This window comes from Grammomys surdaster, unplaced genomic scaffold (assembly GCF_004785775.1).
Source record: "Grammomys surdaster isolate TR1022 unplaced genomic scaffold, NIH_TR_1.0 125834, whole genome shotgun sequence".
Lineage (NCBI taxonomy): Eukaryota > Metazoa > Chordata > Mammalia > Rodentia > Muridae > Grammomys > Grammomys surdaster.
The window spans coordinates 3,522,016-3,548,275 of NW_021620662.1; the positions used below are offsets into that span (position 1 = coordinate 3,522,016).

The window sequence follows — 26,260 nt, forward strand, 5'->3', positions numbered from 1 at the left end:
TGATCATGGGGTTCTCAATAGAGGAGTTAGAGTGAAGACTGAAGGAGCTGAAAGGATTTGCGGCACCATGAGGAGAACAATAATACCAACCAACCACAGCTCCCAGGGTCTAAACCACCAGCCTGGGAGCACTTGGGGGGGGGGGATCCAGGGCTTCAACTGAATATGTAAGAGTGGAGGGCCCTGCTGGGCATAGGTGGAAGAAGAGAACCTTGACCTCATGAAGGCTGGATGCCCCAGGGGGTGGGAATTTTGAGGGTGGGGAGGTGGGAGTGGGGGGGAATAGATAGAGGTTACATCCACAGAGAAGGAGGAGGAGGGGTGAGGGGATTGGGGTTCCGGGGTGGGTGGGGGATGGGGTAAGGGGACAACATAGGAAATGTAAATAAAACATCCAATAAAAAAAAAGAATAATAGGAATAAAGGAAGCATAAGAAACTCAGGTCAAAGGTACCTACATAAAAATCAAAACAAACTTCCATTAGTAACTTAATAGAAGTGAAAGCTCTAGAATAATAAGAAATAGCACCCAAAAGGAGAAGGTGACAATAAATAATCAAACTCAGGGTTGAAATCAATAAAATAAAAACTAACAATTTACAAAGAATCAATAGAACAAAGAATCGGTTCTTTGAGAAAATCAGTTAAGACTGACAAACCCGTAGCCAATTAACTAAGAGAGTGAAAGCAGATCCAAATTAACAATCCTTGTATCCTGGAGTAGGCACCAACCCAAAACCAACTCAGTGGCATTTTCATGGGATTCCTGTATATATGAAGGTGCATGTCTCCACATTTATGTGTGTGTCTTGTGCTATTTGACTTTTTTTCTGTTTTGTCCCATTCCAGTTTGTTCTTACCTTACCTACTATTATTATTTAGAAGTTTGTTTGTCTTCTAAGGAAGGCAGTAGGGTGTGGATCTTAGTAGGAGGGTAGATGAGGAGGAGTTTGGGGGAGATGGGGGAGGGGAAACTGAAATCAGAATATATTATATGAAAAAATTTATTTTCAATAAAAGATACATGTTTATATTTACATCTAATGCTCCATCACGAGGCTGAGTGAAGATAAAGACTTAAATAGTCCCTTTAGTTGGCAAAATGTATAATTTAGTTTTTGTCTCTTAAGGTGATTTATGAATTAGCTGCTCAATATTTAATATTACATAGGTTTAAATTATACTTAGAAATCTACTTTTAATTATATTTTATTCTATAGTTAAGTATCACAATAGAACATTATAATGATTTTATATAATAAAATTTTGTTTAAAATTTTGCTGGTCATGGTGGCATATGCCTTTCATCTTAGTATTTGAGATTCAGATGCAAGCATATCTCTTTGGCTTCAAGGCCAGGGCTACAAGTGTGACTCTGTCTCTAAGTGAAATAAATATTTTGACTTGGAGCCCAATTTTTTCATAATTTTTATCATTACTCTGATTCTTCCACCAGCACCTCACCATGGAACTCATTCAATCCTAAGGAAGTACTGCTATTAGTGCTGCTATTAGTAACCGTGAACTGATTGTCACCAACAACAGAGACATAACGGTCCTTCTAACAGACCTGGACGAGGTACAAGTGCTCTGAAGACATGACTCAGGGGTCTCGCACTTTTCTGTTAACATGGCGTAAGCAAACGGCCTGCTGTCACCCATCTGTCTTCATCACTTTCCATGAGTTCTCTGGCAGCAGACATTGGGCCTCTGCACCCTATTGGATGGCAACACCAGTCAGTAGGTTTGGTAGCTTTTTCAGAAGCTACAGGACAAGATGGGGGTGGTTATCTTTTGTTTTTCTAGTACTGGGGACAGAATCCAGATCCTTACACATGTGCTCCAATGAGCTACGCCTCCAGTTCCAGATTCTTTCCATGCATAGACTTTACACTTTGTATCTCCTTCCTCTGTTCCTGTCAGGTGGACAAAGCCCGGCCTGCCCTTGGCCCTGATTTTACCTCTGTCCATACTTTTGAACCCACTGCGTCCCACCAGTATGTCATGCCGGTTTTCTTTCTTCCTATTTCTGAGACAGGATCTCAACATGTAGCCTTGGTTGACCTGGGTCTCACAATGTGTCCTCTAACCCACAGAGATCTGTCTGCCTCTGCCTCCTGAGTCCCGGGATTAAAGTCATGAGTCACCATGCCCAGCATTTAAGCTGTTTTTCATTGTCATATGGTTTTCTTCTTCCCCATCTCACCACCTTTACTGTTCATATAACCGCATGGAATCCCCACTTAAATGAAATAACAATAAAAACTTCCATTCGAGCCTATTTTCTTTTCTGCAAAATTCCTTGAAATATAAGCTTTTATTACTGTGTGTGAATGTGAGTGCCACAGCACCCATGTGGAGCTCAGGGAACCTTCTGCAGGTGGCTCTCTCCTAGGGGCTCTTCAGTGAGAACTCAGGTGGCTTCCCAATAACCTGTAGTACCTCTCCTAGCCCCTTCTCACTATTCCAGTAAAACAGCGTGTCAAAGGAGGACCACTGGCCTTAAGACAAGTAGAAAAAGAACTACAAGTGACAGGTGGTGTGTGAAAGAAGTACAGATTGATTTTGTTGAACCTCCAGGAAGGGCACAGTGGATGGCACAGAGCAGGTAGCCCATGAAGGAAAAGATGATTGCAGATGGATTGATGGAAGATCATGCCTACTTCTTCCTATTCGTTTGAGGCAGTGGAGCGGTGTGTGTGTGTGTGTGTGTGTGTTGTGCTGCAGTGAGAGTTACAAACATCTGTGAAGTGAACAAATGAAGAAAAGTGCAGCGACAGGGACAGATCACTTATAGCAGACAGGTAGGGAGCAAAAGCCCAGTCCTCCAAAGGCAGGTGGCCTTAGGCTTCAGCCTGGTCCAGGTTCCTTAACAGCAGAGGGAGATCTCAGTCTTAGCCCAGAACTTTCTCCTTCTTAGTTTTGTGTTGCTTGTGGCCTTTGTCCTGGGAATTTAATCATTTACATAATGCATAATTCAGGCGGGTCTGAGCACCCAGAGTCCAGCCTGGCAGCCCCCTAGCAGCCCCCTTAGGGAGCTCTCCCACCACCTTTTTCTGTGCCTGGCTTCTGCTGCAGGCGCACCGCCCTGCAGAACTGTAATGTTCCCTTTCCTTAGTCTCCCTGGTGGCAGCGCTTTACTAAAAGCTACAACTCAATGAGTAAAGTGAAGCTGGGACCGGACTCCAAAAACTTGGCTTGACTCCTGTTTGCTGGAGAGCGTTGGGGTTTCTTGATGACCGTTGGAAGGCGCGCGTTCAACAGGCGCTGGAGTCTTGGAATGACCAGACTGTAGGGTTCCAATCCTCCACGCTGGGGCACTGGTCGCACAGCCAGCAATTCCACTTCTCCGCGTGTCACCTGAGAGCACGTGGATGCTCGTGTGCTTAAAACGACAAAGATCAATTTAAGTAGGCTCTGCAGGCATTCACGGAGCAGGAACTTTGGAGAATCAAATTCTTTAGTAAGCTGAGGGCCACGGTATTATTACCGGTTAGAGCTGGTCTCACACATAAATTTTAGAGGGCACTTCTCATCGCCAAGAAAAGTGCTCCATTCCTGGCAGGTGCAGGACCTTTCGCGCGGCCACGCCTCTGACACCTTCTCTCCTACGCTGGGTGTCTACCTAGTGAAGCAGAGCGCTCGAGGAGAAGTCAGGGTGCAGAACGCCCGTGTCCAATCCGTGTTCTCCAGCCTGTGACCGCATTCGGCCCGCCCTCTGCACCTCTATAAGAGCCACAGAGAAGAGCGCACCCGGAGCACCGCCCCTCAGGCGCGCTACGGCTCCAGCTCAAGCGGGGGTGCCAGTGTTCCCTCAGCTGACCGACACTATTTCCTCTACTTGACCCCCTGTACTGGGTGGCTGAGCCAGGCCCTTGGCTTCTCCTCTAGTCTCTTGCTCTCCCGGTCCTGGGCACCTCCCCACCCCCCACCCCCGCTCCGAGGTGCTCCGCAGGTGAGCAACGCTGCAGCGCCGCGGTCCGGAGAGCTCACCTTGCACAGACCAGTTGAGGCCAGAGCGAACTCTGGTCGCTGTAGGATGAAGAACCCAATGCTGGAAGCTGCGTTCCTCCTCCTGGAGAAGCTGCTCCTTATTTCCAACTTCAAGCTCTTTAGCCTGTGTGCTCCGGGAGGAGGCACAGGGAAGAACCGTCCCTATGAAATCAGCTCTTTTCTCCGTGGCGACGTGTTGGAGGTGTCACGGACCCATTTTACCCACTATGGGATCTACCTGGGAAACAACCGTGTCGCCCATCTAATGCCCGACATCCTGTTGGCCCTGACCAATGACAAGGAACGCACTCAGAAGGTGGTCTCCAACAAGCGTCTCGTCCCGGGAGTCATTTGCAAGGTGGCCAGCATCCGTGTGGACACAGTAGAGGACTTTGCCTATGGAGCAGACATCCTAGTCAATCACCTAGATGAGACTCTTAAGAAGAAGTCCTTGCTCAATGAGGAGGTGGCACGCAGAGCTGAGCAGCAGTTGGGACTGAGACCATACAGTCTACTGTGGAACAACTGCGAACACTTTGTGACCTACTGCAGATACGGCTCTCCGATCAGTCCGCAGGCTGAGAAGGTAAGGGAGACTTGGAGGAGCTGGGGGTCGGGATCCGGGAGCTTTTTGGACTTCTCCTCAACCTTACCATTCTTAGGAGTGGTAGACTAAGTAAGGGTAGCTCTGGTGTTTCTAGGGGAGATCCGGTAAACAATGGGCAGTTTGCCTTGCAGGAAGACTATTTCAAAATGTGCAATAAAAAGGGTGTAGCCACACAGACTGCTTCCAGATTCCAAAGTGCTGCCTGTTACTGCTGTACTAGTCATCTTGGTCTGCACACACAAGGTAGTTCAAATGATCAGGGGCAAGAGACGGAAGGACTTGGAACTTTTCCCACAAAGTGTAATTGGCAAGAAGGTGTCCAGTTTTCTCCTCTTCTATATGCACAAAGTGAATTCCCTTTATTTAATAGGCTCAAAATTCCTGCTAGGAGACATTCCTGGTAGGCACCTTTTATTTCTGTGTTTGACTTGGGGAGGTTTTTCCATGGTGTGTAACTTCTTTCTTCCTAAGTGATTTTAATCCCCATATCCTGTTCTCATCCACTGTCAAGCATCTCCCAGACACTAGTTCCAAAGGTAGGTTGGATTTTAAGTTTCCCAGAGATTAAAACAATTCATTTTTCTGGAAGATAATTTTTATGACTACTTAGGGATGGGAGGACACAAGTAGTAGAAAATGATAGTTAAATAAGCTACAAATCCAAAGGAAAAAAGATTAACTCACAAAAGATAGTTTATATTTTAACCCTGCACTTTCATTAGTAATTGGATGCTCTTCATTTCAGCCTTGACTATAAGTCAGGGGGTATTAGCATTTGCTCTTACTGGAATTCTGGTCAATCATACAATAAGCTTTTGGGTTATTTTGTAGGTTTAGATGCATTTTTGATCCAAATGAACAGGTCATCACAATCTACTGCCTAGATTTAATTCATTTATACTTTGAGTAATTTTTTGACAGTAATTAATTGAGTAATTTTGGCAGAGAATAAAGCTATTGGGCTTTTATATGTAGGCATATTAAATTTCTGACAGATTTTTTTTTAAAATTCAACCAGAATTAATTTATTCTAGGAATCATTTTCTATGGTACATCAAAATACAATTAAGATATTATGCAGTGATTTAGAATCTCCCTTCTAGCCCAGGCCTGTTTAGAGGGGAACTTCTCCACATTCAGAAACACTGGCTCCAAAAGTATCCAAAAGGAGACACTTCAGATTTAGCTAAGAACTAAGCCAATTGTTGCTGTAAGGAAAAACAGTTTTCCTATCCAAATAGAGAGCTGCCCTTTCATAGCACACATGCAGCACTGCGTTACAGAGCTCAACAGAAACAAAGGCACAGGTGCTTTCTACAAGCAGTGGACTAGATATCACAGAAAGAACTAATTGGGGAGTTTCTAATTTGGGGAAATGGCATGTTTCACAGCAGTGAAGTGTTATAATTAATGAAGCTTCATGGTCTCTAGTGCAACTGAATTTGTGTTTCCCTTCGAATGTCCTAACAAACAAATCAGCCCCAGTCTAGAAGATTAGATTTCCTCAGGGGAAAAAAAATCTCACCCGAATGTTCTAATTCTACGAACATTTTTTTTTTTAAAGTAAAAGAGGCATTAGTTCTACATGATTTCTACTTTGAATTTTTAAAAGGATTTTTACTTTTTGCTTTAATTACCTGTATATGTGCACAAGTGCAGGTGCCCTTGGAGGCCAGAGACATGGCATCCTGGGAGACAGAGTTACAGGCAGGTCAGTGCTAGGATGAAGTAAAGAAAGACCTCTGGAAGGATAGCACGTATTGTTAATGGCTAAGCCATCTCTCCAGCTCCAGGCTTTTGAATTTCTAGAAACGTAAACTATTATTTGTTTCTGGATCTGATTGTTGAAGTCTTTCATAGCTATTGTATCTTACTTCAGCATGGCAAAGCCATCTCTTTCTCTCTCTCTCTTTTTTTTTTTTTTTATAAAATTTTATAAAAATTTCTTCAACAGTTTCCGTCGGGAAAAAATTTCTTGCTATTAATAGTGCACACCAGCAGAGCAGTGAGAAGAGTCAGTGGGTACAGGTGATTACTGCTCAGATCTGATGACTGCAGTTTGATCTCTGAATCCCACGATGGAAGGAGGGAACCAACTTCCAAAAGTTGGCTTCTTGAATTGGTACTTGTATGGTGCGTGCGGTACATGTGTGTGTGTGTCTCTCTCCCCCCCCCCTCTCTCTAATAAATAAGTTAAAAATTCACCAAACAAGAGCCTTTCCATCTTTGAGAGAATGCTTTTATTCTGTAAGTTGTTCTTTTTAATTATCAATGATTTCATATATGTATACAATGTATTTTGATCACATACTCCTCTTACTAAAATCTCCTTCCTCCTCCAGCTGACCCATTTCTATTTTACAAATTACCTTCCTAGTTTTATGTATGTGACTCACTGAGTTTAATTAGTGTCTTGGACAGTGTCCTAGTGCTGTGAAGAGATACTGTGACCACAGCAACTCCTTTAAAGGAAATCACCTAAGTGGGGTTGCTTACAGTTTCAGATCAGAACATGGTGCCAAGCAAGCAGACATGTTGTTGGAGAAGTAGTTGAAAGCTCTACAACCAGATCTGCAAACAGAGGAAGAGTGAGCCACAGGGCCTGGCTTGGGCTTTTGAAACCTCAAAGCCTACCCTCAGTGACATACTTCCTCCAACAGGGCTACACCTACTCCAACAAGGTCACACATCCTATTCTTAAGCATTCAAATATATGAGCTAATGAGGGTCATTCTTATTAAAACCATCACCAGCAGTTAGGATTGTTTGTATGAGCATGGGTTGGGGGTTACTTACTGAAGTATGGGCAACTAGCCAGTGAAAAATGGACTCTCTCTCCTTCCATACCCAATAACTTTCCATTGTCTCCTCAGGAAGTGGTAGGGCCTCCCAACCACTTGCATGCAGGAGTGGTGTCCTAGATCAGTGAAAACAGCCACAGCTGCTGTGAGTTCATAGCGACGCTGTGACCTGGAGACAGCATTTACTCTTCCCACTCTTTCTACTCTTTGATTCTTTCTCCTCCCCTCTTCCAGCATTGCTTTTATACATGCTTAGAAATCATAAAGTTGAGCCATTTTATACTGACATGGAGCATCACTATTCTGTAAAATTTAAGTCCCTTTGTTTTTAACTTTTGTTATGCTTTTTCTACTATCAGTCTGTTGTCTGACTTGTTACTACCAGAATGAATGCAGATAACTTCTTGCCAAGTGACTCAATGTTTACAAAAGTAAACTTCTTGACACCTACTATACATTTCCTACTCTCTACTTAAAACAAAACAAAACAAAACAAAACAAAACAAAACAAAGCAAAACAAAACAGGGTCTACATGTAGCTAAGGCTGACCTCAGACTTCCAATCTAATGGAGGATAACCTCGAACTTCTGATCCTCCTATGTCTACCTCCCACAGTCCTGCCTCACCACATCCAATGTATACAATGCTGAGAACCATACCCAGGGTTTCCTGCATTCTAGGTAAATCTTACCCACGGAATGACATTTCCAGACTTCCTGGGATGATGGCCAAGTGATAGATAGTAGGGGACTGGGAAAAGGGAGGAAGAGAGGAAATGGAAGGCAATCAGAAAGGCATAGAAGGAGAGACAAAGACAGCGAAAACAGAGACAGAGGTGCTGTTCATTTATACATGCATGTACAAATACACACAGAAGAGACAAAAACAGGGTCTGTGGCCTAGGTTTGCCTAGGCAAGAATGACCCTGAACTTCTGGTATCCCTACCTCTACCAGCCAAGTGCCAGGATTATAGGTTTGCCTAACCATGCTTCGTTTATGTGGTGCTGAGAATTAAACTCAGAGCTTCAAGCGTTGTAAGTACTCTGGTCACTGAGCTTCATCTTCACATCCTTATTCAGTTTGGTTTTAACCACTTTAAGACAAAGCACTCATTACTTTCTATCTTGTTAGTTAAGTAGAGATTAGATGTTTGTCCTACAAAGAATACTTGGATGGCTAATAGGCTATCGGACTTTTCTTTCGATATTATGTAAATGTAAGTATTATGTAAATTTACATATTATGTTAATGTAGTATTATGTAAAACTATGAATAGAGATGACCTTACATTCACATAGTGGACTAAAACACACAGTCAAACTGGTTTCATGACATTTCAATGTATCACTAGGTTATTTACTTGTACACAGAATACACTTACAACAGTAATGGCATCCTATAAGACTACTATGTCTGTAGTTGGTCCTCAACTGAGAAGTCCCCATAAGGTCCTTGAATGTATTAAACTTGCTTATTGTATTCATCAATAATTTAGAAATTCAGCCAGGTACAGTGTACATCTATTGTATTGCTAGACCCTCAACCTAGAACTGAACTCAGTACATGCATGTAATCAAAATGGTATAAAAGCATAAAGGAGGAGGGGGAATGAAACAGGGGGTTGTAGGGAGAGGAAATGGAGAAAAGAGATGGCATCTGTATTGTAAATAAATAAAATATCCAATAAAAAAAGAAAGAAATTCAGCCAGGTACAGTGGTGCACTCTTTTGACCCCAATCCCTAGAGGCTGAGGCAGGAGGTTCTTGTCATTCAAGGTCATTCTATTTTATACAGAAAGTTCCAGACAATCAGAGATAATATAGTGATAGCCTGTCTCAAAGCAAGGGAAACAAAGAATTTAAAAACCAGGGCTGGATTTTTTTTTCAGGATGGTTTAGCAGTTAAGAGTTCATACACCTCTTGCAGAGGATCCAAGTTTAGTTCTCAGCACCTACCTTGGGCAGATCACAACTGCCTGTGTTTCTAGCTCCAGATGTGCGTGCGTGTGTGTGTGTGGTGTTTCTGATGCTCTGGCCTCCATGGGCACATGCACTCATGTGCACATACCCACACACAGATACACACACACACACACACACACACACACACAATTAAAAATAATTAAAATAATCTTAGAAAATAAAGACTTTAGAAACCTTCCCAGCTCAGGAGATTCCATTAAGCCCTGGAGTTCTGAGTCAAGATGAGCATAAAGCAAGACCCTCCCATATATACTGCACTATTCTAGAAAAGGATCTTAAGTCTAGTATTAATAGAAAAACTCACATGAAAATGACACTTGTTAAATTCTAGCAATGATAAAGAAAACTGTCAAGAAATACAGTAGTGATAATAATCAGTGTAATATATTTATGCAATACATAGAAGAACACTATTCTTTTTTTTTAAAGATTTACTTATTTATGTGAGTACACTGTTGCTGTTTTCAGACACACCAGAAAAAGGCGTCAGATCTCATTACAAATGGTTGTGAGCCACCATGTGATTGCTGGGAATTAAACTCAGGACCTCTGGAAGAGCAGTCAGTGCTCTTAACAGCTGAGCCATCTCTCCAGGTCAAACACTATTCTTTTACTTGAAAGATTTAGTTTATCTCCAGGGCTAACCTGGCATTCCAATGAAGAAGGCCTGGACTAGTTAAATGTCTTATTTGTTGCTGCACAACAAATACTACAATCAGCACACCTAAACACAGGGCACCATTTCCAAGAGAGATTGCTTTTTATACGAAAAAGTGACACAGTAGAATGCATCCATTAGGAGCGAGAAACATATTTAATGTCTCTATTTCCAGGAGTCAATAACTGACACGTAACTGATGAGGGAGAAAATATAGCAACTCAGTGTGACTGTGTCTTTAGACTTTAAGATTTATGTAAAAATATGATTGGTATCATCAAATTTTAGAGTAGTAAAGCAGAAGAATTGGCTAATTTCTGTTTTTTTTAAACTTGAGTTTAGAAACTTCTTCTTAGGTTAGGTTAGATTATGTAAATTAGTATTAATTTAATGTTGTTTTTAATCTTTAATGCTGAGCAACTTTTATGAGGCTCATTCTATAGTTTTCTATAACATTCTACATATTATTTCATAAGTCATTTTCATAAAGTTTTCCTGGTGCACACAGAACAACTGGGAAGACTACTTGGTCTGTGGTATATGTGGTTCTTTCAGCCATGGTTCCTAACAGTCTTAACTCTTGTTTTCCAGTTTTATAACATCGTGAAGATAATCATTCGTGATCAGAGAAGTTGTCTTGCTTCAGCTGTCTTGGGATTAGCGTCTATTGTCTACACGGGCCTGGCATCCTACATGACCCTTCCTGCAATCTGTATCCCATTCTGCTTGTGGATGATGTCTGGCTAGCTTCCAATCCCCATGTAAATGTGTATGTATTTTGTGTGAAAATATGTTTATATTTATAGAGCACAAAACAGTATAAGTATTGTTGTAAAAAAGTGGCCCACAACACTGTGTTCTAGATAAAAGAGCGATTAAGAATCATACAATGTGCTTGCCATGTAAGCCGAATAAAGTCTTTCCAAGTCCTCTCAGGCACCTCTGCTGCCGAGCACCTGGAAGCATGACAGGCTGTCAGAGGTCAGCAGCCACAGAGAAGTGGTACCTGAGGTGACAGCCACAGGAGATTATGTAGGTTGTTCTTTTCCTCCTGTAGTCATTCTGCTGTTAGACTTATCAGTTGAGATCACTAACTTTATTGTAATGCATTTTTATTTAATGACTATTATTAAAGTGAAAGTTTTCCCTCCTTTAGATGAATATATGTTTGAAAATTAGCTAAAAAGAAACCAAAGCTCACATCTTCTTTTGCCTTTAATGTAATAACATAATCTTAAGTAAGTCAAGACTATTATTTTCATGTTTTGAGACCAGTGTTGAAAGAGTTTACTGAGAGTAACTGGTCGGAAAGTATAGAAACGTAGAAACAGTGACAGTAGCTATTTATATTTTCTTTTGAATAGTCTAATACTGTGTTTTTATTTGCTTTTCATATGCCTATATGACTACTTTCTAAAAGGTAAACAGATATAGGATTGAAATAATTCTGGTATTAGGTGTACATATGTGCCATATAAAAACACCAATATCTACACTCACACAGATTGATAGGTAAACTATATTTCTGGTTTCTTTATTTTACTAGTGTCATTTATTAATGAGGGTCTACAAAAGTGAACATAAAATCAAGTCCAGTGTTTTTTCTTGTGCCCTTGAATCTATATGTCTGTGTCTGTGTGTCTGTCTGTCTGTATGTATGTATCTGTGTGTGTGTGTGTGTGTGTAGAAATGTAGAAACAGTGACAGCAGCTATTTATATTTCCTTTTGACTATCCTGATATTGTGTGATACACACACACACATATGCACGCACACACACACTCACACATAATTTGTCACTGGATATACTTTTATATATACTTTTAAAGCTAAATTTACTAATCTATTTTTTAAAAAAGAAGTCAGATTTGTTTTACAGTCAATTTTCCACTTTAAGTATCACCTATGAATATAATAGATGTGTGTCACAGCAGTATATAAAGCTTAAGTAAGTAGAGCCAAAAAAAATTTATTCTGAAAAAACTAGTAATGTCAAGCATTGAAGGTGTGTTCACTCACTCTACTGGGTCAGAGTGGAGACTTAGCAGTTTTAAAAACATGCCTTCAAGACTATCACTAAAAATGACACAGGTTGGAGTTACATTTCAGGTACTGAACTGTTTTATTAGTGCTGATACATGCAATACCTGTACTTAGAAGGTATTTTGCATAGCATACATCGTAAACAAACATACACACAGGCAAAACACACACACACACACACACACACAAATTAAAAATAAAACTTAAAAAAAAAAGAATCACAGAATAGCCAAGCATGTAATCCCAACCCTTGGGATGTAGAGGCAGGAAGGTTGGGAGTTCAAGACTAGCCTGCTCACACAGGGGGTTTAAGACTTGTTTGCATTGCCTTTTTCCTTTTCACCATGAGAGTTGTTTACATGAATTCATTATAGCCCCCCTTCCCCAGACATCAGTATTGTATGTAGTAGATAATACTGTTTGAAATTAAATCTGTGTTCACAGATAGTGGTTCCTCCTTACATACTATGGGAATTCTTGGGGTTAGAATTAATATAAGTAATCTTGACTCTCTTCATATCACTAGACCAAGACTCATTTGTCATTGATTGGATGCTCATTCAGTGCTAAGCATTGAAGTGTTGAAACTTCATGTTCTGGTATTATTTTACACTTTTTTGAGACAGGGTCTCACTCAATAGACTAGATTTGCCTAGAATGAATTCACTCATAGAAGAGTTGTGTGCCTCTGCTTCCCAAGTGCTGGGATTAAAGCTGTGTTCACCACTTCTGGCTTAATATTACTTTTATCCAGCTACAACAGCATGTATATAGTGTGGTGGGAAATACAGAAAAAAGAGCTAGCAATTCTGCCTCAGGAGTCAGGCATTTTACTTGAAGGAGGCAATAATAACTAGGAAGCTGACAAATTGTGAGGTGATTTTGTTACACTGACATCATTCTCCTGTCCTTGAGAAGAGAGGAAAAGAAGAAAGGTTGTCTTTGGTAAACGTTACACAACAGGAGAATCATTGGACTTGTAGATAAGAGAATCTTTTGGTTTTTCCATTTAATTAGTTGGTTAACAAGATAGAAATAAAGATATTGGTTATGGAAGAAACCTTGGGCCAATCATTTGTTTCCTAACCCAAGGTGGCAGGTCATGAATTTCTCTAGACTTTATCAGTCAAAGCTCCTATTTATGATCCAAGTTCATGATATTATATTATTTCTGTTCTGTCTTGTACAGTGAGAGCTAAGTCATGTCTGATGATGTTTTTCATCTCTTGATTTGTTCTTTGCATAGATGAAGGTCAGAGGACTTGCTGGATTTAAGATGACGTAATATAAGTGTCAGGGGGTAGGCTGTGTAGAGAATGAAATAATGTATGAGATGTGGGCTAAAAGATCTGGTCTAATAGGCACAGTTGCACTGGAGTTTCAGTGAGTGACATCTGAATAGAGCTAACTGAAGGCTCACAGAAAGAAGGGATTAATTTTAGCTGCTGAAACCAAAATCAGGCAGGGGGTACTGAGATTTAACAACTGGACAGTTTTTGGACGGTACATTCCACACATGGGAATGGCATGGGGAACGAATGGAAATTGTCTATTACATGCATCATAACTGCTGTGAGGTATTCTATGCCAGGCAGATGCAAATGGTTTAGGGGATGCAGAGCAAGGGTGGTGACTAGACATGCAGAAGCACAAAGGAATGCTGAAGTGGTGTTAGTCTTTTGTAGATCAAGAAGTTTGGACTTTATGGATAGGCAGCAGAGAATTGGAGTATAGAATGGTAACTTCCAAGAATAAAGCAGAAGGATGAGGTTGGGCGGTTTAAAGAGATCTGGGAGGTTTAACTGAGGTTTTTACTCTGTCAAATAAGGGTCTAGATCAGTAGTTCTCAACCTCCCTAATGCTGTGATCCTTTAATGCAGTTCTTCATGTTGTGGTGACTCCCAACCACAAAATTATCTTCATTGCAACTTCACAAGTGTAATTTTGGTACTGTTATGAGTCATAATGCAAATATATGATATTCAGGATATCTAATAAGTGACCCCTGTGAAAGACTTGTTAGATGCCCAAAAGGGTCCCGACTCACAGGTTGAGAATCACTGGTGTAGCTGGTGAGCTGGCTCAGTGGGAAGTGTGCCTTCTGCAAAGCCTGATGATCCAAGTTCGAATAAGGGTCTACAGTTGCAAGTCTAGAAAGCAACATGTTAAAGAAGTGCCAAACAACTTGAACCACTTAGATTTGACTAATGAACAACTCTGATGGAGTGTTAGAGACTACCATGTATCCTTGCTTTTCCAGAGAAAGAGTTGATTACTGCAAAATAAATCAATTTTACGACTGTGTATACACTTTTTGATATTCACTCTGCTAGGCATGCCCCTTTCTAAGGACATGTAAGGAAGTTTGGATTAGTTTCTTAATTTTCGTCAGAACCCATTTCTTACTTCTCTATTTCCTATTTCCTATTACTCATGTCCAAGACTAAAAGCTGCTTTTCAGGTACATGGAGTTACTATAATGGCAAAGTCTTTTGTTCTGGATAAGAAGCATATGGACAGTTTTTATTTTATATAATCTATCTGGGGTTTTAATGAACTTAGATTTTTCAGTTAAACTAAGTTTATATTGATACACATGTATTTTTGAATAAAATCAGTTCTACATATCATTTTCTTGTCTTTCAATTGTAAATAACTAAGGGTAGACAGAAAGAATTTTTTGAACTCAGTAGCTTTAAGAATACTGCCTAAGCTATTTTGCTATTATTAAATTAGCTTTATATAGTCAAAAGGAAAAGTTTATGTGAATCTCCCTGTGGAATGATAGGAGTTTTGTTACCCACATCTTTAAGCCTACCTTAATTAAGAGGGACTAAACAACAAATCCTTTATCCATCTGAAAATATTAACCACTGTAATTCTAGAGTTATGCAACCAGTCTTCTAAAGCTACCAAAGTACCCTGGAGTTGTATCTGGATGTAAGTGACATGGGAATGGGGTCTAAGTTAGGCAGGGTGGGATTCCAAGGCTAGTCTTAACACACACAGCCAATGATACAGGGTTAGAATCATAGCTCTTGGGTCTAATGAGAAAGAATAACACAAAAATAGGCTTTAAAACCCCAATAGGAGCAGAGCCCAGCACTTTTCTGCCTCCTGAATGCCAGGGAAGGAGGGTGTTAAAGAATGTAGTTACTCTGGTGAGTACTGATTAGGTAGCTTATTTGAACTTCTGCCTGCCCTAGTCTTTGTTATCTTTGAGGATAGACGCTAGTAGGCTGTTAAGTCTCTCTTCTTGTCAGCTCATCATTTGATCCATTAGATCTAAAAATGCTGTCAGAATCCCCACCCCACAGCATCTAACTTCATTACAATCTCATTTACATAACAAAGAACACACTCCACTATTAACACAGATAGCAAAGAGGTACTGCATAAATTTCCACAAAATTTCTACAATTCCCAGTAAGACGTTAAGTCCCCTTGCCTCCTTTTCAGATGACTCTTCCCTCTCCTCTCACCCTATGTTTATAATCTTCCAACCTCCCCCACCCCATGGGATGAGAGGTTGATTCCAAGTTTATTTCTCACTTGTCATTTTCTTGGTGAAGAATAAAATAACCCTTTACTACTCAGTTGCTGGTGGCATTATTGGTTTCACAATTCTGAGGATGGAGAAAAGGGTTGTTTTGGGGCAAAAGTGTAACACTATTGTTAAGTATCTTGTTAAAAATTAGAAGGCCAGGGTGTGCAGAGATATCTCCACACTTGCTGGCCTTGTAGAGGGACTGAGTTCTCTTCTCATCACTCACATGACAACTTACAACTGCCACCAATTCCAGTTCCAGGAGATGTGACATCTCCTTATATCTCACTTGGCACTAGGCATGCATATGGTACACACACATGAAGACACTCACACACATAAAAAAATTAAAATAAATCCTAAAAAAATAAAAATTAGAAAGAAGTCTTGAAAGCCACTGTGGATCTGAGGATCGGCCACTCCCATGAGTTTCGAAAGCCACCTTTGGCATCCATGATAACACATTAATTTTAAGAAAAGAGAACATATTGCAAGTGCCTTTTGACAGAATTTCAAATATCATTTGAAAGAAAGACTTTTTCTTTAATTAAAAATAATCTAGTCTGTTATATGCTTTTCCTTAAAAGATTGGGATCTAAGTTATACCCCTGGCCCTGGTAAAGAATAAAGAGTAATATTGTCTCTTTCCTAAGAGTTAATTAAAAAGAACAAAAGAATTAATCCTAATGGGCCTGTCAAATGATCTGGGAAGGAAATGCCTTGAGGAAAGCTGTCTATTCCAGAGCCTCTAGAAAGCTGTATAACAGCTACCTAATCATGCAGGTCTATATGACGGTCAGTGGCTACTGTCCTCACTCTATCTGTGAGAACATTTCCTCTGCTATGGCTGCTGTCATCACTGCCTACTCGCAACTCCTTTTCTTCTACAGTAAATATTGGTCCTTTTCTCTCCTGTGCTCTGTGTTTTATCTGAATCCATTCATCAGGGAACACAAAAATAGAAATCCAAGGGGAGGACAGAAGGAGATCTCTATAACACTATCAATACTGAAGTAAAAGAATCTCCCATTTTTAGGCCATTTCATGCACAGGGCACAGTAAACATAAAGGCACAAAGCCATGTGAGAGTACTTAACACAGTGGAGTCCAAACAAACACTAAGAGTAATGTTTTGGTGTTTAAGTTGTGCTTGAATAAAGAGACATTCCCTGTCAGAATGGCTAAAGTCAATAAAACAAGTGACAGTTCATACTGGCAAGGGTATGCAGCAAGAGAAACACCTGCTCATTGCTAGTAGGAGTGCAAACTTACACAGAAACTATAGACATCAGTGTGGTGGTTCTTCAGGAGTATGGGGATCTATCTACCTCAATGTCTATGTATACCACTCTTGGGTATATACCCAAAGGATGCTTCATCCTACCACAGAGACACTTGCTCAAACATGTTCATTGCTGCTCTATTCATATTAACCAGAAACTGGAAACAACCTAGACATCCTTTAACAGAAGAATGGATAAAGGAAAGGTGACATTTACACAATGGAATATTAATCTGCTGTTAAAAAGAATGAAATTATGAAATTCACAAGTAAATGGATGGAACTAGAAAAACTCATTCTGAATGAGGTATTTCAGATACAGAAAGATAAATATAGCATGTATTTTCTAATATGTGAATATTGGCCGTTAAGTTAATGATAACCAAGCTACAATTTATGGACACAAAGGTTAGGTATAGAGTTAGCAACTAGGGTGGCAGATAGATCTCATTAGAGAAATAGAATAGTTATGAGTGAATGGGGGTCCAAAAATGCAGGATCAAGTAGGGAGTGGAAGACAATAGGGATATTAAAGAGGTAATACAGGGAGAAAAAACTAAAATAAAAGGCCATTTGAGGGGTAGTACTGGAAATCTAATACAGTAGAAGCTTCCTAAAATATATTCATATATGAAGGCAATATAAATGAAATCACCAAATACTAGGGGAGGCAATGCCCCAACTGGCCATCTCTTGTAACCAAATGAAGCTTCCTGTCTTGGGATTGGGTTACATCTAATGGAGTTGTTGGTCAAAGAGGTCTCATGGGAGTTCCCAAATAACCCAGGTTGTTGCCAAGACTATCAATTGTTGTCCACAAACTGATGGCAAAGCCCCATTGTTTAAGACAACGCCTATACACCTCAAGGAACATGGGAAAGTAAATCTGGTGTCTATATAGAGCCTTCAGACCTATGTTCCATTGTCCTTGGTAAAGAAATCTGCACGTAATTTGAAGAGAAATTGGAAACACCAACTTACAAACCCTGACTGACAGTGGTATCCTGCCTGCAGGATACACTAGTGCGATGGTTGTAAAAAGCTTGTTGGAATAACCTGATTTTATTTGAGGGCCACTCTATAAGATGGGACTCATACCTAATCCTGCTTAGGTGACCTGACACTAGTCTAGTCACATAGGATAAAACCAAATAATGCTGGTCTAAAAAGGGAGAGAGGGAGAGAGGAGAGGGGGAGAAGGGGAGAGGGAGAAAAGAAGAGAGAGAGAGAGAGAGAGAGAGAGAGAGAGAGAGAGAGAGAGAGAGGGAATATGTAGTGATAAAACTATTCCTAGTGACATTGTTATCTCCATAGAACAATGCATTCTTCAGCTATCATTAGGGAAGTTTCCTCCTGCAGCAGATGGGAACAAATGTAGAGGCACACAGATACACAATACACAGAATGAGAGACCTTGGGACATTAATCTCAAAATGGCATGTCTCAAATATCTCCCCACAGGGCGGCTCAGGGAACCATGTGGAAATGGAGTTTAAGATCCAGAGGGGATGAGGGACACAAGAAAACAAGACCCTTTAAATCAATCTGATCAAGCTACCTATGAACTCACTGAGACTGAGGTAGCATACACCGAGCCTGCAGAGGTCTGTACCAGGTCCTTTGTGTATTTCCTATGTGTATATATAACATAGATTATGTTATATATAATGAGTATATATAAAAATAGAATATATACTGTGTATATAGTATGGCCTCAAGTTTAATGTTTTTTTTTGTGGGATTCCTGAGTGTGTGACCAACTTGGTCTCTGATGTCTTCTTGTGCATTCTCTTGGGCTCTTTTCCTTCTGCATGTTTGTTTTGTCCATTCTGATGTGTTTTACTTTATCTTATTACATTTTATTTTATAATTATCAGTTAGTAGTGAATACAAATGGGAGGTGAGATATGGAGGAACTTGGAGGAGCATAGGCAGGGGAAAACCATAATCAGAATATACTATGTGAGAAGGAAATCAATTTCAATAAAAGAAAAAAATCAAAAAGAAAGGAAGAAAGAGGTGCTCATCCTTTCCTAAGCAATCACCCATCTTTGTGGGAAAAAATCTGACTCAATGATATTATAATCAGGAGGCAATGTCACAGAGGGCTCTGTCTAAGGAGTCAGAAGTCAGTAGAAGCATCACTTACATCTCCCACTGCCTCCTCAGGTGACTATCAGGAATGAGCATTTTGGCTAGGATATAAGGAAGAGAAGTATAAGCATTATAGGTAATTCTTTATTTACAGATACATAGGCAAGTGGGTGTATAGGAATCAATACAGGGTATAGTGCTTTGAATAAAAATGACCTCCATAGCACCATATATTTGCATGCTTAGTTCCCAGTTGATGAACTGTTTGGAAAGGATTAGAGGATATGGCTCTGTTGGAGTAGGTTTGTCCATGTTGGAGGAGGTGTGTCTCTGGGGATGGGCCTTGGGGTTTAAAAAGCCTAGTCCGGACCTTGAGTATCTGCCTATTGCCTGTGGATGAGGATGTAGCTCTCAGTGACTGCTTGCAACACCACACCTGACTGTCTGTGTGTTGTCATATTTCCCACTGTGATGATAATGGACTGACCCTTCAAAACTGTGAGCAAGCCCACAATTAAATGCTTTATTTATAAGAGTTGATTTGGCCTTGATGTCTCTTCACAGCAATAGAAGAGTGACTAAAACACACGGAATGTTCACTTTTCCCTGTTCAGCTTGCTATTGCTGATATTTGAACAACTACATTTACACAATGCCATTTTGTTAATTCTAGTTACTAGTGTTATAATCTTGATCAGGGCTCTGTGGAGGCCCATTAGGGTAAACTAATTCTCTAGCTAGATGGAGCCCTAATATTATAAGTTATCCCAAACATAAAAGAGTTAATTCAGTGGGGGCAGTCAATCTCTTAACCAAGAGACTACCCCTCACAAAGGCTAATCTTGGCTGTCAACTTTACTCTAAGTGGAAACAATTAAAACCTAAATTGCTAGCCATTCCAGTGAGGGATTATTTTAGTCCAATTGTTTGAAGCAAGAGGATCCTCATTAATCTGGGCCACACCCTGTGGTGGCAACTTACATAAAAGGACAAGGAAAAGGGAAATCTTGCTTTTTGCCTGCTGGCCCTCACTATCATTGGTAAATTAATCTATCCTGTTGCTATAGGTGATATTAAATCCAACTTCTCCAGGATACAAGGTAGACTGAAGATCAGCAGCTCTCCTGGAATCCTCCAGCCCTCCATCACCAGATTGGGTATGCAGAGACCTCATGGGCTGAACAATGATCAGACTCTTAGCCTTTTCATTGTGGGATAGCCATTGTTGAGACTAAGCAGATCACATTCTGTAAGGAAGCCTAATAAATCCCCTTTAATATACATATTCATTCTACCAGTTCTTTTCCTTTAGAGGATGCTGACTAATACAGGCAGGTCCACCAGAAGCTTTGGAGATAGGAAGATTAATTATTCTTTAATAAGGTAATGTGCCTTTCTTGCCAGAATTCCAAGCCCACCCCCAAATTTCTCTACTTTCTCCAACAATCTACACCTCCTAATCCTTATAATCCCTTTAAATAGTGCCACTCCCTGGTGACTAAGCACTCAAATATTTGAACCTATGAGGCCTATTCTTATTCAAACTGCCACAGACTTCAAAAATGGAGTACATTATTGAGTATCACTTTTCACCCCTGTGCAATGATCAATAAAATATGACCTCATAGTCTTCAATTAAGAAGCATGCATCAGGAACTGGAGCAATAGCTCAGTAGTTAAGACCATTCACTGCTCTTCCTGAGTTTGGCTCCCAGAATTTCTTGTCAGGTAGCTCACAGTTGCCTATAACTCCAGGTCCGGGAGAACCAACACCATCTCTAAACACATATGATACCCACTCATATGGATATACACAAGCAAACAAATAAAATTTTAAGGAAAAAATATTGTGGCTGGAGAGGTGGCTCAGCAGTGAATGCAAAACATTTATGGAGAGGACCCAGGTTCAGTTCCCAGAACCTACTTGGCAGTTTATAACTGTCTATAACTTGAGTTTCAGGGAATCCAATGTTCTCTTCTGACCTAACACACAGTGGTACAGAGATACACATGCTAATAAAACATTCATACACATAAAAATAATCTAAATAAATAGAATAAAACCAAACCGGCTAAGGAGGAAGAAGCAAAAGTGGTAGTGGCAGCTCTCTGAGGCAAAGGCAGGAGGATCTCTGTGAGATTTGGCCAACCATGGCTACATACTGACACCGTGTCTCTAATTGACTGACTGAATAAATGAATCAGGGGCTGAAGGTGTGATCTAGTGCTAAGAGTCCATACTTAGCATATAGAACTTGCTAGATGCAATCCTCAGTGTGTGTACAGACACACAAATGTGAGCATAACCATGAGTTTATAATTCTTATGGGGGCAAACACTCAGTGATATGAAAGAACTGATAACTATCAGAGGTTCAGTTGAATCAGCCGACACTCTGATAACTATCAGAGGTTCAGTTGAATCAGCCGACACTCTCACTTTACCAATTTCTTTAAAAAGAATGTATTTCCTAAATCCATTTTTACTGGGTGACAGGAATTGGGGAATCATATTTCATGAGATTCTGGACTCAAGCTGCTATTTAAATACCTTGAGGTAAGTCTTCTACATTTCTTCCCTGGCATACAGAAATCAAAATAGCACAAGACTTAAATTCTGGCTCTTCTGGAAACTTGCTGAGCAGCATGGTCTCATAAACATTCATGATTGCTGCAACTAAATATGGATATTTTATAAAATTAAAACATTTTTGGAAAACATAATAGAAGATCAAAGACTCTTGGGTACTCTGTCCCCAAACTGGGCATGGGAAACATTTCTTATCCCTTTGTTCTACTGTGACCCAAGCCATGTAAGTTTTGAAAGCACCTTTATCTGGTCCCTGGATAATCACCTCTCCTTTGAAGAATATGTAAGTGTTCCTGACAAAATCTCTTTGTTTGTCTTCAGTTACACAAGTCCAAATTGCAAAATTTATCAGATCAACAGCTCTTGTCCAGTCAGTATGGATCAGCCTGAAACTGCTCCCAGGTCAGGCAAAATGACTGGGGCCCTTAAGCGTCTATGTGGCTCCAGCCACCTAATGTGGCTAGGTGTCTCACTGCTGGGTGGGGACCAAAAACGGAGCAGTTGCTACATGCGCAGTCAACACTGAGATGTCCGTTTTCCCCAAACTCTCCCTGATGTCCTTCACCACATACACACATCTCTTTACTTTGCCTATGACTATAGCTACAATATTTACCCATTTCTCAGTTGTATGAAGCAACTGAGGCCTCTTTCTTATATTCTGGATAGATATTTATGAAAACAATAAACTTCCTAATAACTACTTCTGACAAAAAGGAATTTAAGGCATAAGACAAGATGGGGTAGAAATACATAAAGTGTGGCTTTAAAACACTGGATAAGGATTTACAGAATGTTTAAAGCCCTGGTTTTCTGTTGAGTGATGCTTCACTAGACCATCAAGAGTGGCTACAAGGACATCCTTTTAGAGAGTAGTCACATCTCTCTACATTGTTAGCATTTATTCTTCTGAACACATGAGTGCAATGTAGGTGTCTTTTCTTAAAAAATGTGTGTGTGTGTGTGTGCGTGTGTGCGTGTGTGTTTGCCAAATGAGTGTATAAAATGTGTCAAAGTGCAGCATGGAAGATAAGTGAGTACTTGAACATGTGTGTATCTGTGCATGTTAGGAGGATAGAACACAGGACTTGTACTAGGCGTACACTCAATCACTGACCTATATTACAGCCCCCACCCGAGACCTTTGAGAAAATGGTCTTTTTGTATTTATTTCTCTTCCCCTACAGAGTATTCTTAGTGGGTTTATCCCTCAGTTGAGGTTAGTATTCTGTGCTCAGAAAGGTGCAGGAGATTCTGTCTAGTACTCTGAGCCTGGAGACTGAGGTTTCTGCTGTTGAGTTCTATCTCCAGCCCATCATAAACTACCTGTCAGTCTGACTACAACTGAACACCATCAGTACAAATGCTCTAGTTGAAGGAACATGATATGTGGTGGTTAATCTTAATTGCCAACGTGAGTAGACTTAGAACCACTGTGGAATCAAATGCATGGGCATGTCTTTGAGAGCTTATGTAGATTAGGTGAACTGAAGTGGGAAGATCTACTGGAAATGGAGCTCTGTGTCAGGACTGACTAAACAGAGAAAGTGAGCTGAGCACACTCACTACTACAATTCCTGACAGAGGACACAGTGTGAATAGCCACCTCTGGCTTCTGCTGTTATATCTCCTCTGCCCTGATGGGCTGCTGCCTGAATACCTGTAAAATAAGATAAATCCTTGCTTCCTTACATAAGCTGCTATTTGGAGACATTTTGTCACAATAATGAGGTAGTTACAGTAATTATATAGTGATTAAAAAATACCACCAATGACTTAATTTCAGATATAAAAGTCCCAATGCAGAAAACAGGACATAAAAAATGAAGGCAATATACTCATTCAACAATGACCGATTCCACAGTTAAATTTTCTAGTGAGAATAAATGAAATTCCAGACAAAGAAATGAAAAGAGTTAATTATAAGAATGTTTAACAAAGTAAAAAGGGCCAGTAACTTCTGAGTTGAAAATCTGAAAAAGAAAAGCTCAGTAAATTAAATTTAAAAAGTCAGAAAACTCCACTCACAGGGCTTTTAAGAAAGGAAAGATAAATTAGCATAGTTAGACAAAAAAGATGAATTAATAAGGAGTGTAAATAAGCAAGACGTGAAAGATTTAGGGTGCACCATTAACAGACAAAGCTTACAATTCATGGGCACAGAAGGAAGAGACATAGAAACTATAGACAAAGAAAGCATACTCAAAATCATAGTCAAAGCTAAGTGTAGTAGCACATGCCTTTAACCACAGCACTCAGGAGGCAGAGGTAGGTGGATCTCTGCACATTCAAGACTGGTCTACTCTACACAGTGAATTCCATGCTAGCCAGAGCTACATGAAAAGGCCTTGTCACAAAACAAAAGCAAAAAGCAGAAAATCAAAAACAAAAACCAAACAATCAAAAAAAAAACCTAAGAAAAGTATTTTCCTAATCCAGGGGAAGATGTAGCAAAACTATCCTTTACGATTGAAAGAAAAACAAAAACATTCCACAGCAATGACAAACTGAAAGCTTTCATGACAACTAAACTAGCACTGTAAGAGATACCAGAGGCAATTCTACACACTTAAAAAAAAAAACCATACCATGAGGTCATGAAAAAGAAGAGAGGATGAGCAAATGAGCAAATGAGGATTGGAAATGTTTCAAACAGTACAAAACCAACAGAATGTCATGATTAATACAAACTTCACCATAACTCTAAATGTTAATGATCTCAGTTCTTCAATGATAAAAGAAACTAGCAAAAAGTGGATTAAAAATAGAACCCCATCTACTTCTTTCCTGCAAGGAATACAACTCAGTAGCCAAAAAGTAAAGTCTTAGGACGAAAACTACTTCAAGCCCAATGCCTGCAGTACTCACCTGTGTGAGTCAGCTTCAGGTAGTCTCCTAGAGGACAGCCGTGCTTGGCCCCTGTGTTTTTAGCACCACATTACATCAGTAACAGTGTCAGGGTTCGGTACTTGGCCCATGGGGTGGATCCCAAGTTTTTCTGGTCACTGGTCAGCCATTCATTCAGTCTCTGCTCCATTTTGTCCATTTTGACCCTGCATTTCTTTTAGACAGAAACAATTTGTTGTCAAAAAACTTGAAGGTGAGTTGACATCCCCATGAATCCACTGGGGCCTCTGTCTGACTACTGGAGGTGGTTTCCTCAGGTTCCACCTCCCCACCGTTAGGCACTTTGGCTAAGGTTACCCTCATTGAGACCTGAGAGCCTCCCCCATCCCAGGTTTCTGAGACTTTCTAGATGTTCCCCTCCCCCTCCCCCAGTAGTTGCATATTTCCATTCATTCTCCCTCTGGGCTTCCCTCCTGTCTCCCCCTATACCTGATCCTATCCTCCTCTTCCCCTTCCTTTCCCCTCTCCCACCCAGGTCCCTCCTTCCCCCTGCCTTCCATGATTATTTTATTCCCCTTTCTAAGTGGGATTGAAGTATCTTCTTGTTTAACTTCTTAGAGTCTGTGGGGTGTATCATGGGTATTCTGTACTTTTTGGCTAATATTTACTTATTAGTGAGTATATGCCATGCATGTCCTTTTGGGTCTGAGTTACCTAACTCAGGATGATCCCTATAGAAGAGTTAGGGGAAGGACTGAAGGAGCTGAAGAGGATGGCAACTCCATAGGAAGACCAACCGTGTCAACTAACCTGGACCCTGGGAACTCCAACCATAAGCATACATAGGCTTGTTGGTCTGAGGCCCCTGGCACAAATGTAGCAGAGGACTGCCTTATCTGGCCTCAGTGGGAGAGGATGTACCTAATCCTGTAGGGATTTGATGCCTCAGGGAGGAGGGATGTTGGGAGGGGCACCATCTCAGAGGTGAAGGAGAGGGGGTAGGGGATGAGGGAAGAATTCTTCCAGGGGAGACCTGAAGAGGGATCAACATTTGGGATGTAAATAAATAATTAATAATTAAAAGCAAAGAAAAATATTTCAAGCAAATGGAATTTGAAAGCAAGAAGATGCAGTTATTTAATAAAGAAGACTTGAAACAAAAATTAGAGATTTCACATTAAGAATTATGCTGTTCATGAAGTCTCACTGGATTGTCTGGTTTTCCTTTCAGGGAACCCTACCTGAAGAATGTGCCCTCCAAGGCACTAGACCAGTGGTTCTCCTCCTATGGCTGTGACCCTTTAATACAATTTCTCAGGTTGTGGTGACCCTCAACCATAAAATTATTTTCTTTGCAATTTCATAACTGTAATTTTCTAGTTTTGAATCTTAATGTAAATATCTGATATACAGGATATCTGATATTCAATCCAAAGGAGTCTCGACACAGGGTTGAGAAGCACTGCTGTAGACTCATCTGGGTCCTCCTCAGCTCCTTGACTAGCTCCTAAAAGGCTATACATAGCCTTTTTATCCTGTGGCCTATGAAACTAGTTTATAATAAACTCGTAAGAGAACTCTTAGAATAAGAAAGAATAATCCAACCTGTTAAAAAACGAGAAAATAACTCACCTGAAAATATACTAATTCCAAACATACTGAATAGCGTCACATCCATGTTCACAAAATAAGTACTGCCAGAAAAAAACCTGACTTCAACATATTCTTATTCAGACAGAAAAGTCAATAAAAAGCAGTTAAGTGACAGTATTGGCCAAATAGACTTAGTAAGTATCTGAAGAATATTCTATTCAA

At 40.3% G+C, this 26,260-nt stretch overlaps 1 protein-coding gene across 2 annotated transcripts; it reads left to right on the plus strand.

The window, feature by feature from the left end:
• Positions 1–3,772: 3,772 nt before the first annotated feature.
• On the plus strand, positions 3,773–18,489 carry Lrat (lecithin retinol acyltransferase). 2 transcript variants are annotated; one of them, XM_028789479.1, is made up of 3 exons: positions 3,773–4,579; positions 10,635–10,812; positions 18,377–18,489. In XM_028789479.1, the coding sequence occupies exons 1-2, from the start codon at positions 4,040–4,042 to the stop codon at positions 10,788–10,790; spliced, it is 696 nt and encodes a 231-aa protein (XP_028645312.1). In that variant the 5' UTR covers positions 3,773–4,039; the 3' UTR covers positions 10,791–10,812; positions 18,377–18,489. The 2 variants fall into 2 exon arrangements, with proteins under 2 accessions (XP_028645312.1, XP_028645311.1); XM_028789478.1 differs by lacking the exon at positions 18,377–18,489 and having other exon boundaries at positions 10,635–11,198.
• Positions 18,490–26,260: the final 7,771 nt, after the last annotated feature.